Raw genomic sequence first — 13278 nt, forward strand, 5'->3', positions numbered from 1 at the left:
TGCTTAAGCATCACAGCTTTTGCCCTTCCTGGTCCATGCAGGGAACGCATCTGAGGTCTCTAGTTCTATGCCAGTTTTGTGTTTGCCTTTCATTGCACAAGAGCTGCTGAATAACGAATACAAACTGCAGCATTTACCTCCCATTTCGACGTGACCCTGTTGCTGCAGAGTTGTCTGTCTGTAAGCCCATGCAGCTCTGGAAGGGCATACTTATGGGAGTCTTCCACCAACATGCAACTCTCACCTGGCTTCCTTGGAGCAAGTAACTCCCACTATCAGCAACATGGCAAGATGCAGAGATAGGGCATGTTGTGTAAAACCACCACCACTTCCTGCACGGCCTGAACTTACTCAAGTGCCTTCTGAAGGATCTTGAGCTGGCCCGTGCCTTGGATACTGAAGTGCTGTGGAGTTTGAGCACCAGTTGACAGTTCCTCCATGAGAAAAAATCTGAGGCCAGGCTAGGCGAAGGGCTTTACTGGAGGAGTGTTTGTGGAGGGGTTCCAGTGGAATGGAATTTGCAGTGAGGTGGCTACCTGAGCACACCAGACATGGCTGGCATGCCGAGGCTGCCCATGGGGCAGCAACTGGCCCATGGCGAAGAGCAAAGGAAACTGCAGGAGATTATTCAACTGCAACATTTTCATAATTCTCATTAGCCATTACAGAGTCCAAGCAAATGTCTTTGTTATACAGTTGTGATAACTTGCCTTAAAAGCTTATTAGAGGTCATAATATTAACTGCTGAGGTGTTCCGTGATCTGAAGGATTAAAGAGAAGAGATTTGTTTCTCAGCCTGGTGAGAGCTGAGTACAGGACACTCAACTACCTAAGGATAAGGTTTCCTATTTTTCACTTACTGAATAAGGAAAAAAAACACTTGCAAAAAGCTGCTGGAGAATACCTTGTCATAGTAATAACTTTCTAAAAGCCCTACCAGCTTCTGTGTTCTTTAAAATGTAATAAATCTATGAAATGCATTCAAAATCACACCCAGGTGGGGACTTCTGAATGAGATACGCTCTGACTGCTTGCTTCAAAAACTAATGCCATCGACTAAGAGTGCATTTGCCTTTGATGGAGGCAGCTGCAGGTTGTGCCAGGTCTGAGTACCATCCTGTCATCAGCACAAAGCCAGAAAGATGTACATGCTCATGAGGCCCAGAAATCAGACACTGGAAAGAAGCCGGGTCAGAAAGGGACCGGCCACCTCTCCTTGGAGTAGAGACCAGCAAATGAGGTAAGACAAATAACGGGTCCTGTGCTTGTATGTCTAATAAGGCTCTGAAAAAGCACTCATGACATGCAGAGACTGGCAAGGTAATGAAAAAATAAGGCAGAATAAAGAGGTTGAATGGGTGACACATTGTGGGTGCAGGTAGAATTTCCATATGAATACCAAAAAAACCCTAAATAAAGTGGAGGAACCCTAGTGAGTACCAATAGTGCATGACAAAATACACAAGTACCATACTCTAGCAATTAATTGAGGGAGTTGGGATTGTTTAGCCTAGAGGAGGCTCAGGGGTGACCTCATTGCTTTCTGCAACTACCTGAAGGGAGGCTGTAGCCAGATGGGGGGTGGCCTCTTCTCCCAGGCAACCAGCAATAGAACAAGGGGACACAGTCTCAAGTTGTGCTGGGGGAAGTATGGGCTGGATGTTAGGAGGAAGTTCTTCCCAGAGAGAGTGATTGGCATTGGAATGGGCTGCCCAGGGAGGTGGTGGAGGCACCATCCCTGGAGGTGTTCAAGAAAAGACTGGATGAGGCACTTGGTGCCATGGTCTAGTTGACTGGATAGGGCAGGGTGATAGGTTGGACTGGATGATCTTGGAGGTCTCTTCCGACCTGGTTGATTCTATGATTCTATGAGGCACTTAGTGCCATGGTCTAGTTGACTGGATAGGGCTGGGTGCTAGGTTGGACTGGATGATCTTGGAGGTCTCTTCCAACCTGGCTGACTCTATGAAATTCTAAGTGTTTTGGTTTGGGTTTGGGTTGTTTTTTTTTAACAGGAATATTTAAAAAGAATGGAGTTTTGGATTCAAAGGTCTTGAGAGAGCAGCTGTTTCCATCTGAAAGCCTGTATGATTAAAATGGGCAAGTCATGTCTGGGAGGCACAGCTGGCATTAAAAGATTAGGAGAATCCAGAAAGGTATTCACTTGGACAATAAGGTAATGTTTCAGTAGCTGTGCCTGGCATTAACGTAATGATCACAGCTAGAAGTAAGAATAATCCTGATGCTCCTGGGTATAACCCAGCTGCTGGTGGGAAGAGCCCTGTGAGCATGGTAGCATACAGCATGTGCCCAGAGGTGTGTGCATGCCCAGAGTGGTGGTCATACCACTGGCCTCGTCCATTACTGCTGGCAATTCTATCTCTGGACAGGGGGAGGAAAAGTTCACACCCAGCTGTATTTAAAGGTGAGCTCCAGGGAGAATTTTTATGAAGCTTTCATTATGAAATTAAATCAGCACAGGCTGAGCAATATCACATTTTAAACAGTGAACTTAGCTTAGAAGTAGTATTTTGTGCCAGCTTTTTGGAAAGTTTCAGGGACATTTTGAGTAGTCTACAAATTCCCCATGTAGGGAAGCTGAAAATACTTCAATGGTCTGGAAAATATGAAGCCTCATTCTTACAAGGGATCTTGTTCTAGGCAGCTGAATGGAATCAGGTAATTTCTTAACACCATTACTTGGTTAATACACCAGAAAACAAACCCTCCTGAATTCTGCAGTCCAAGGTAAAGTGCTTTGGGGTCACTCTATTAAAAGTGGAACTTATATTCCCCAAACTGGTGCTCCTATTCCTCAAGCAAGGTACATCTTCTTGCTCCAAGCTCCCCTGGTCTCAAAAGACCTATGTCCCCTGAAGGCTGGTCCTACCAGTGAGACCAGGAAGATGGTATCATTGAGTAGCTTGGCCTTTTCAGTGTTCTTCATTGGTAGATCCCCTGCCTCATTCAGCAACAAGCCCACCCCAGGTGAGCACAGCAGGCTGAATATTTCACATAAGTGCCATGTTAACAAGCTGCAATGCAATGCCCCTGCCAAACTCCGTTCACCAGAGGAAAAAAGAGTGTTTCACAGCACAGCAAATGTGTAACCACTGAGCTGGCCAATGATTTGGTTACTTTTCCCCCCCTGTATTTATGTTTTCTTTTTTAAAAAGAAGGGCTCAAGGTATGATATAGCTGTAAAAGCATTTCTGCTGCCTCTGCCATGGAGAAAGCACTCCTGAGAGCTTTTGCTGTTTCTTAGAGGGAAAAGACAATGTAAATCAGAGGGATAAATACAGCAGGAAAGGCACCTCCTCAACCTTCAGCTAATCAGAGAAAAAAAAAGGGGGGAATATATATGTCAGGCAAAGCAGATTAAATAATCCTTTCTTCTTTTTTTTCCCTATGGAGTAAATTCACTCATGTATTTAGTCATGAGGAAGAAACAGCTCTCCCTAAGTACACACTTCAGTGTCAGAGTAATGTTAGCTGAGGCTAAAAAGGTTGTAGGAGCATTTTGTTTAAAAATATGCAGCTCAATTTTCTGGAGGGAGTTCCCTTTAATTTGCTGCATGAAATCAGCATCTAACAGTGCTCTGCAATGCCTTTAGCCTGCCAAGCTTTTTGGGATTGCCTCCTCTGCACTCCTTTCTTTTAAGTGCCCTGCTGTTTTGGGGAAAATCTCGTTTGAAAAAAAAGTAATTTTCTGTTACCATCTGTCAGCCTGGATGCCCAAATCACACCTGCATTTACTAAGTAGCTGATGGTCCCTGCCCACAGGCTTTGTGCCAGCCTCTCGCAATAGCTGGTGTATGGTGACAAGAGGGAGAATGAACATTTTACTGAAGAGTAGTGAAGATCACAAGGAAAAAACAGCCCAGTTCAGTGTACAGCATGAAGTGTGCCAATGCTTGCTCATCTCCAGGGATTTTGCCTCACGCTTAGGGAGGGCTACAGCATTCCTGATGGCAGAGGTGATTCTGTGGACAAATATAAGAGCCTGCAGTTGTCTCCTGGTCCTTCAAAAACACAAATAAACTTGGTTTATTGTCTGAAAGAAGCAGCAGAGCACAGACTGTAATCAGTCTGTTAAAAAACCCTTTAAAGTGTTTAACAGCTCACTTGCTTGATTGTAAAAGAATGCAACTTCATAATGCAAGATTGTTTCTTGTGTGAAAGAAGCAAACATATATGAGGCAACGTATTGATTGCTCCTCCTTCCTTGTCCAAATTGACTGCTCCTCCTTCACTGTTCCAGGGGAGCCACTCTGCTCCCTCGGCCTTAGGGACGAGGCAGGGGAGCCTGGCTGGAAGCTGCTTGGCACGCAGTCCAGGGGCTACTGTGCACGCTGTGCCTTAACCAGAGGTGCTGAGATTTTCAAGCCCCCTGTGTGTTGACATTCACAGTGTAGGGAAGGAGGTGCCTGCGAGGGATGTGGCTTCCTTCAGATGTTTCCCTCTTGTAGGCTTCTGCAGCACAGGAAAATACCTGATACTTTTGTTCTTTCTCACTGGGGTAAGGAATTCCATGCAATCTCACTGAGAAATCTGAGTACATTTAGCATTTGCAGCAAATGCCAGCAAACGATTGCCAACCAGAGGAAGCAGCAGCCTAGGTGCAGCAGTCCCTGCCCCAGTGTGGCTCCTGCAGTGGAACAGCTGTAAACCTATGCAGTGGGAGGGCCAGAAGGTTGCCACCTTGACTTACCTGACACAACTGGGAGAGGGGTCTCTCTTTTTTAGCTTTATGCAGTGCCTGTATCTATAGCATGTACCTAAATTATATTAGGTTGTCTTGGAAGAAAAAAAACAGTAACTGTTAACATTTGGAGTTATAAAGCATCCCCCACCCCCATCCTCACACATCTTCCCTTCCCCTTCCATCTGCAAACTGAAAATTTGGATGAGTTGTTATTATCCAAGGCAGATTTCCAGAAGGCTCCTCTTTGCACTAAGCCAGAGGCTTTCCATCATTATAATAACAGGCTGTGTTTGATTTTTGATCTAAGCCATGACAAACTTCACAGGAAACATATTGGAGGCAGAAAAGCCTAAGGCAACAAACTCTGCCTGATGAAACAGAAAATCCTTTTCTCTGACTTGGCTGGTCTCTCTGATGCCTAGAATTATAATTAAAGCTAAAAAAGTATTTTCTAGATAAAATCCTTGGTTTACTACTGCTTATAAGGGAGATGGAAACTAAAAATAGGAGGAGTAGAATTGTGTGAGGATATTTTCGAGTTCCTAGAAGTTTGACATTGTTCAAGGGAAGGATCTGATTCTTCCAGGAGTTAAACATTTGTTTTATCAGGTTATTACAGATAGTCATCCCCACACAAATTGCTGTTCACATTTCTTCTAACATAAGGCCAAACTACTAACTTAGCTGCTGAGAAACATATAGCTAGGAATACACTGAGGTGCAGACATCTGTATCTGATCCTTCTGATTTTCATCAACCTTAATTCAGACTATGCCACTGTGAGGCAAAGATGAATACAGTCATCCCTAGCTCTGCAGCTAGAGATACAGAGGAGCACCTGCTGTAAAGGTGTTTTCCAGGCATGTCATAGAACAATTCAGATGCAAAGCCAAGCACTCAAATATTACCCCATTTTACACTTCCACATGCTGTCCAACAGCAGTTCACTACCTCCAGTCTTACCTCGCATTCCAGCATTGTGGTTTTGCAGGAATAATGGCTGCAGATGAAAAACTTGTATCTCATCTTCTGTGTCCTTCCTCAGGTCTCATTAGAGTTGGCTTCTTCTGGTCCTCCCTCAGGACTCATCAGATTTGATTTCTTCTGGTGTGTTTTTTTTTTGCCCCACAGCACAACAGTTTTGTGCCAATGCAGTACCACTGCTCACCTGGACAAAAATGTAGTGCATCTCCTGCTGTTGATGAACGCTTTTACTCACTCATTTCCTCGTTGATAAACATCTGCTGGTGATGACAGTCCCTCGAGCTGCTCAGCATTTCTAGAACAGCAAAGTTGAGCTGGCAAAGTGGCATTTGCAATCTGCTGCATCATGTCTATTCTTCGTTAGCTGGGACAGGAGTTGAAAAAGATATCCCTGAGGCATCTGCAAGGCTGCACTTCTTGATAGAACTGCTCGTTTCAGCTTTCAGATCAAACTCTTGCTCTTGGAGCTGGCCACCTACATTAGCAGAGGTGTCTGTGGGAAGTTTCCATCTATGGTGGCTATGTTAAAGGTGAATACTTCGTCTAAACCTCTCACAGCCCAAGGATAAGATTTCCTGAGGTAAGCACCAATGACAAAATATCAACCTCTCCATAAACTAACACCAGTCTTGCTAATGAGCTTCTGGTCTTGAGCAACAGTTTATCATGCTGATATTTAATCTATACAGGAAAAAGCACTTGCTTTTTCAGACATGAAAACCACTAGTAAGGCAATAAAATCTTGGGAAGAAATACCAAAGAGCATGAATGCAATGATCACTCACTACCTGTAAATTTGTCTACCATTCCCTGCCTTTACTTATGCTTGTTCTGTAGACAACACAACATGGAGCTTCTGAATATACCTGAAGTAAGAGCAGTGTGAAAAAACCAATCTGTTAAGTGGACTTTTTTCAAAAGTCAAATGAGGATAAAACTGACCTCTGTGCAGGGATGGGAATTGGAAGCCTAATGCTCCATCCAAACTGCCTGAAGAGCCTAAAGCTGTTTTAAGGAAAAGCTTTAATTGTCTAGAAGTGCCAGCTATGGACTTTCTGTAGAGGTGAGGGCTTCACCCTGCCTGAACTCATTAAGAAAAGGCAGTGAGAGCGCTGCCTAACTGTGAAGTTATTAGTGTTACTATTTTTCATTAACTGAACAGAAAGCCAAGCCCTAGCTGTGGTGAAGCAGATACACCACACACGTTTAAGAACACAAAGCACAACCTGAGCTTTGAAGAAGCGGCCAAGAGACAGCAATGCTGCAATACACAAAAGTTTATTTTTAAGTCTTTCTTTTCTGAAGGCAAAATATAATAGAACCTAACATCAATGTATTTTGTACAACAAAACAGGTTTTATATGAGAACAGACAATCCATGAAAAGTTTTTAAGTCTTAGAACTGCTTCCCTTTTTTTTATCATGCTTTCTTGTGGTCAACAAAAAGTTGGCACAGAAGATGTCACGGCAGTCAGTCAGCAGGTGTGCTCCCTCAGATCCTCGTCAGCTGGTGCCACAGACTGGAGGGCAGAATACTTTCTACTTTTTCCATCACAAAATTTAAAGGGGCAAAGAGAGTGCTGAGAAACTGCAAAGAAACCAGATACACATTCAGATCAAAATCCAGCTAACAGTACACCTCAAGAGAGCTGTCCAGTAAGACAAGAACTCTTGTTGCGCTCCTCTGTGAAAGCCTCCAGGTTAACCAAGGTGATGTAACTTATTCCATATAAAGACTTGCCACCAAATTTGGAGCCTCACATAAATACAGATCACTGCATTTTAGAGCAAAGAAAGCAAGAGCCCCGTTTTTATGAGGATCAAAGTGATGAACTAAAAAGGTTTGCACACATGTCGCAGCCTAGATTCAGGCTCCTACTGAAGTCACTAAAAGATCAAGCCAAAACCTACTAGGGGAAAGAAAGGCTATTTTGTAAGAGCTGAATCTGCCAGACCACCTCTCAGAGACAAAAGTCTGACCTTAGATTCAGGTTTTCAATGGTTCTGATTATCTACAGATCTGCTCTATAGGCAAAGGGATCACTAATTGGAGTTTATTTTAGTATCCTCCCTCTATCACAGAACACAGCAATGCTGAAAGGGATTTCAATATATTGTTAGGACAGACATAAGTGACAAAAATAAAGTGATCAGAGACCATTTTATCACAAGAAAAAAAAACCAACACTGCCAGGTACACAGCTCAGAACTCAGTATTTAAAGAACTACATTTCTAGGCAATGCATATTAACTGTTCTTCCTATTAATAATGTGTCAGTTCAACTAGACACACTGCATACAGCCATGTTGGGGACTTACACATATATAAGTACAGTAACATGCAAAGTCAGCACATCCAGACTGTGAACCCTGTGGCTGCTGTGACCATTTAGGCTGCTGTGACCTTGCTAAAAATAAACAGTTCAGGAACTGATTGGCAGAGCTGCAAGAGGTTTGTGTTTCAGTTGCTGCTCTGCAGTTGGCACCAAACATATAAACTGTGCTTATTGCATTGCATTAAAGCAAATCTGATCCTGGATGTGTTCTTTTTGCCCTAAAGAACTCTTTCTCCTGAAAAAAACAGAGCATCTGACTTCATGTATAAACACATCCCTTTTAAACATCCCTTTTTGTGTTCTGCATCTGTCCCATATATCTTCAATGTCAGGTTGGACAGGGCACTGAGCAGCCTATCTACTGGAAGATGTCCCTGGTCACGGCAGAGGAATTAGACTAGATGACCTTTAAAGGTCTCCTCCAGCTCAAACCATTCCATGATTCTATGATCTTTAGGCTCTTAAAGGATGCAGAGGTGGGGGTATGGTCCCCCTGCAGTCACTGAAGACAGAAAGCTAAGCAGTTTCAGAGAGCAATTCTATCCTTTTGTAATGGTCTTTTACTCCTCTAACCCCAGCTGCAGAGGAAGTCAGGGCAGTCCAGCTCTGTCTTCTCCCATAACGCAAGGAAGATGGTGGCACAGCATGCAGTGCTGGCCACCCACAGGCAGAGTGGTGCTTCTAGTGCAGCTCCTGACACAGTTCTGGCCCATGACAGGTAGTGTTTCCTCACAAATCCCAAGCAGAGTTCGAGGATGGCACAGAGCAGGGACAGTTCCTAGCAGTCAGTGAGGATGGGGTCATCCTGCCTTTTGGAGGGGCAGCAGTTAGAAGCACAGACATGAACTGTGATGTGTCACTTGCCTTTGTCTTTTGAGCCACGGATCAAACAGTACTTTATCCATGAATCCAGACATGTCCTTGGTCTTTAACTTAGGGTCCCTAAGTATCTGAAGGTCAGTGAAAAATGTAATTTCTAAAGGTCTGTGTGCTGCTGAAGCACATCTAAGACACATGTACTTAAAGCACTTTGAAATGTCAGTGTCTGACAGAGATTGTACCTACTGCATGGTATCAAGCAAGAAAATATCTGCAGTTTAACTGTCTGTCACAATGGGCTTTGTTTGTCATTTAAGTGTAAAAATCTATGATGTTTACAATGCCTGTGAATTTTAAAGGCAATAATAAGCATTCAAATTCTCTTTTTTTCCCTCTTGGACATATCTGCAATGTTTGCAGACAGTACCTCATTGATTATTTGAGCATCCCGGGAAAACCAGCTTAACACCATCACTGGTGCTGAGATTTTATCCTAAGCACATATCAACGAACTAACTGAAGCTGCAGAGACCATTTCACTCACTAAAGGTCAAGCTGTGTAATGTGAATTACAGTTGAATTAAGGCAACGCTGACTGACACAATCTAGAGTTTGGGATTACTGCTTCAAGTGCCTTAGCCTAAGTAGAAGCATTCCCTCTTGGTTAAGCTGTGAACTGTTTAAATAAATATGTCCCTTTAATTTTGCCAAACGCAAAATGCTCACCAGAGGATATTTTCTGCTCTTTTGAGCAGCACTTGATCTACTGAGATAAAAGCTTTGTAACCACTGCAAATTACACACCTGTCAAGTCAATGAAACAAGAAGAATTTGCCTTACTGCAATTCACAGAGATTTTATTGCTGAAGTGGTTGGCTCTGTCCTACCACAAACTCAGAGGACTAGCTGTAGCTTAAAATGAGACAAGTTTTTCTCCACTTGGAAAATCAGCTAGTTGACAAAGTACATTTAAATTCATGGATACCAAAGTCTGGCTTCACTTAAGCCCATGCAAAGCCTTTGCTGACAGCAAGAGGTCCAGGATGCAACCTCCTCTCTCATACAAGCTCTTGTGAACAACATTTGTGCTGGAGCTATCTGGCCTTTGGAAAGCTCCTGGTGCTCCTGTCTCCAGACACCGTGGGCAGATGTTATCTGGCTTATTCACCACATGGTAGCACCCAGGCAGTGCTAGGCTGCATGATATGCTTTACAAAATGTTACTTCTTTTTGCCTTTCCTTTTGAAACTGACTGTTTTTTTTCCAAACGGAATTGAAAGAGCAGCACCAGCAGCACAGTGAGAATTTAAGGTGGCAGAACTGGTGGTGGGAAACCTGTAAAAAGTTTGTTATTAACATTTTGTATTTTAAGCAAAAACTATCAAGCTGCCTATTTCAAAGCTGGCAGGATGTCACAAACTTAAATTCTGCCTTTCCCAGGAACAACAAAATCTCAGCTGCTCCATGTAGTGGTGTATAAAGATACAGCTAAAACAAGTGTCAGTACATACTGACAGAGTAACTGCATTCATACAAGTTCAGAGATCTTGAGTAACCTCACCAACTTTATGCACATAATTCAGCCCATGTTTTAATTCTCTGCTTATTTTACTAACTAGAAGCTTTACCTGCTCCAATAAGCAGAACTTAGTAACCACACAGAGTCTTGGGTATCTATTCTATTAAGACCAAGAGCAGCTGCACTTACATCATGGAAATGAATCCTTCTTGTCAGTATATTTAGTTTAGCTCTTCCTGCTAGAAGAGAGCAGTAGCAGAGAGTACTCACAGCTTTTGCAAAGACTCCCATAAGCTCTGGGAACTGATGTGTCAGGAGGGCCAGCATGGCTGTGAAAGAACACAGTCCAGCAGTGAAGAGGATGAAGAATGGAAGCTCTTTTTTGGGGTAAACTGAAACTTCATGAAATGCTGTAGAAAAAACAGATGTGAAGGGGAACACATTATAAAAAACCAAACAAAATGAATGCAGTCAAAACCAAAGTGACATTCTTACGTGCCCTGAACAGCCATAGACACCTAACAATGCTTTTGATAGATTAAATACCCAGGTCTGAAAGACATAAGGTCAATGTTTTTGGTGTGTTAGTCATCTCACTACCAAATAATTCTCATTTAAGATCTTATTTCAGGCTTACTGTGGTCCTATGTAGATGTTACTTTTGCCTTCCTTATGTCAGCACCAGCTATAACGCAGCTGTGCAATAACTAACCCCAGAAAGCTAACCTATAAATAAAGCATATTTTTTTTCACTGCAAGCCATTGAGAGGCCACATGACTACCTGTTTGCTAATGCTGGTCTGCAAGAGAGAGCAGAAATATGCATCCAGGAGCAACAGAGACACCAGCCTTGCAGAAGCATGCTTGTAGATTAGTTTAAGCAGACTGTGAAAGCTACAGCCTTTGTAACAATAGATTCTGAGAGTTTGTCATCCGTGGAACCAAGAAAGGTTACCCTAACAATATGTATGACCTAAAAGGATACAGAAACAGGCACTTTAAATTCAGATCCACTCATGGCAAAAGGTTTGTGATTGATATTTTTCATTTGCATCATATCTTAATGTTCTGGTGTAATTCCAGCTGATTCTTCATTAAAACACATGCAATGAAAGGGTGCAGACAGGTATGCAAGCCCCCTTTAACTGACCCGTGTCTGTCATGGTTAGGTTTAACACTTCCCTACCCAAACTCAAGAGACTTTGTAGTGAAAAGCATTTCCCATAGCTGCCAGAGCACACCACCACTCCACATGCTGTTAAGGAGTCCCTCGCTTCTAAGGTTTGACAAGAATGATTAGTTTTGCATCCAAGAAAAGAACACTGAGCTATTCTGCATGACTTTGTAATTTCTGAATCTCCTGACACTCCATCCTCTCCAGCTCAGCAGCCCTCTGAGTAAAGCAAGAGAGTGCTCTAAGAGGTGTTCTTATAATTAGGGTGATTATAATGGGGTGGGGAGATACTGTGACTTGCCAAGGATTTCTGTGTAGTATCAGCTAGAATGCGCTGTACAGGAGAGACTTACACAGAGCAGATTTTCACTGTGTTATTCTTGCCTAATGTTTACTCGTGCAAACTCACAAAAAGTGGCAATGCATTCTTCAGCCTGAACCAGGGAGGTTCTGAATTGAAGGCTACAAAGAGTGTAAATGCCCTCTACGGCAGCCTTCACAACAGAAGCAGGCTACATTTAATCTTTCCATAACAGATTTCTCTTCATTCCTTCTTCAGCACAGAGAAAAGAGAATAATCTCCTTCCTTAGATCAACTCTTATTTGCCCTTCTGTCCTGACTGTGCAAATCAATCTGCACCTTTGTGTGTTTTGCTTGTTCTCATACGAAGTCCCACTTGAGAAAACATGGAATGAAGCACAACTATTTGCAAGATTGGCTGCTGCAGCTTTGCCACTGCTTTCTTGTGCTTTACTGTATGCACTGCAGTAAGCCTCATTAGCTTGGACTATGCTTCTTGAGGGCTGGATCTGGCATTGTTATCTCACAGAGCACTGGGAATGCTGTTGGCACTCTGCTAATACATACATAATAAATTATAGAGGTAATTTCACATCAGTCTTTTCATAATAGCACACACATGACTATGAAGAAAACCCTTTCTCAATGTTTCAGAATGCATAAGCATAACCTGTCAGAGTAACAGCTACTGTCCTCAAGCAGGTTTCATCTTGCTTGGAATTTCAGTAGCTAGTGTTGTCTACACAAGATTAACAAGGCTCTGCCACTGTTCTCCTGCTTTGACAGGACCCTAAAGGGTTTTACCCTAAAAGAAAGATCAGATGTTTTCCAGTGTCTCAGCAAGAGAGAACAGCAAGATCTTACCGGGTCTGTCTCTTCAGTAACCTGCCTTGCTGTCTCTGCACTGGACACAACAGTAAAGACAGCTAATTGCTTTGGATTATGGCTAGAAGCTGCCTCTTAAACCATGACAAAAGCTCCAGAGAATCACTGTCCAATTCATTCATTCTAATCCAGTGCATCCAATTTAAAAGGCATCAATGGAGATCAGTGCTGCAAGACTCAGGTAAATGATTCTTTGATGTCAAGAAAAAGAAAAGTTGAACATACATGGTAGTAGTTCTCTATCTGCGGTTTCTGTACAAATAGGGTAAGGGTAGAAAAGATGTCCTTTTTCCAGTGGATAGGGGATCATTCTGAAAGCTGAAAAGAAAACAAGACCATGCAGGAGTTATTGTTAGTGTGACAATCACTGGACATACTTAACTGTATTTACAGTTTACAGAAGCAGGTTCATGTCAAGTGAGATCACATTAAATACACACACATATGTCAGAGAATCATAGAATCAACCAGGTTAGAAGAGACCTCCAAGATCATCCAGTCCAACCTAGCACCCAGCCCTAGCCAGTCAACTAGACCATAGCACTAAGTGCCTCA

General features: G+C 42.8%; 1 protein-coding gene across 4 annotated transcripts in view; it reads right to left on the reverse strand.

Annotated features, from left to right (window-relative positions):
- Positions 1 to 6951: 6951 nt before the first annotated feature.
- The window catches only part of ST7 (suppression of tumorigenicity 7), a 160615-nt gene continuing 154288 nt past the window's right edge, over positions 6952 to 13278 (reverse strand). For 3 of the 4 annotated variants that reach the window (XM_064142074.1, XM_064142075.1, XM_064142076.1), the window contains 3 exons: positions 12949 to 13041; positions 10634 to 10773; positions 6952 to 7277 (listed from right to left, as the gene is read on the reverse strand). In XM_064142074.1, the coding sequence (XP_063998144.1) occupies positions 7182 to 7277; positions 10634 to 10773; positions 12949 to 13041 (329 nt within the window). In that variant the 3' untranslated portion in view covers positions 6952 to 7181. Of the gene's footprint in view, positions 7278 to 10633; positions 10774 to 12948; positions 13042 to 13278 lie in introns of those variants that run through there. The other variant, XM_064142077.1, reaches the window with a different exon arrangement.

The sequence above is a fragment of the Pogoniulus pusillus genome, chromosome 4 (assembly GCF_015220805.1).
Source record: "Pogoniulus pusillus isolate bPogPus1 chromosome 4, bPogPus1.pri, whole genome shotgun sequence".
In the NCBI taxonomy this organism is placed as follows: domain Eukaryota; kingdom Metazoa; phylum Chordata; class Aves; order Piciformes; family Lybiidae; genus Pogoniulus; species Pogoniulus pusillus.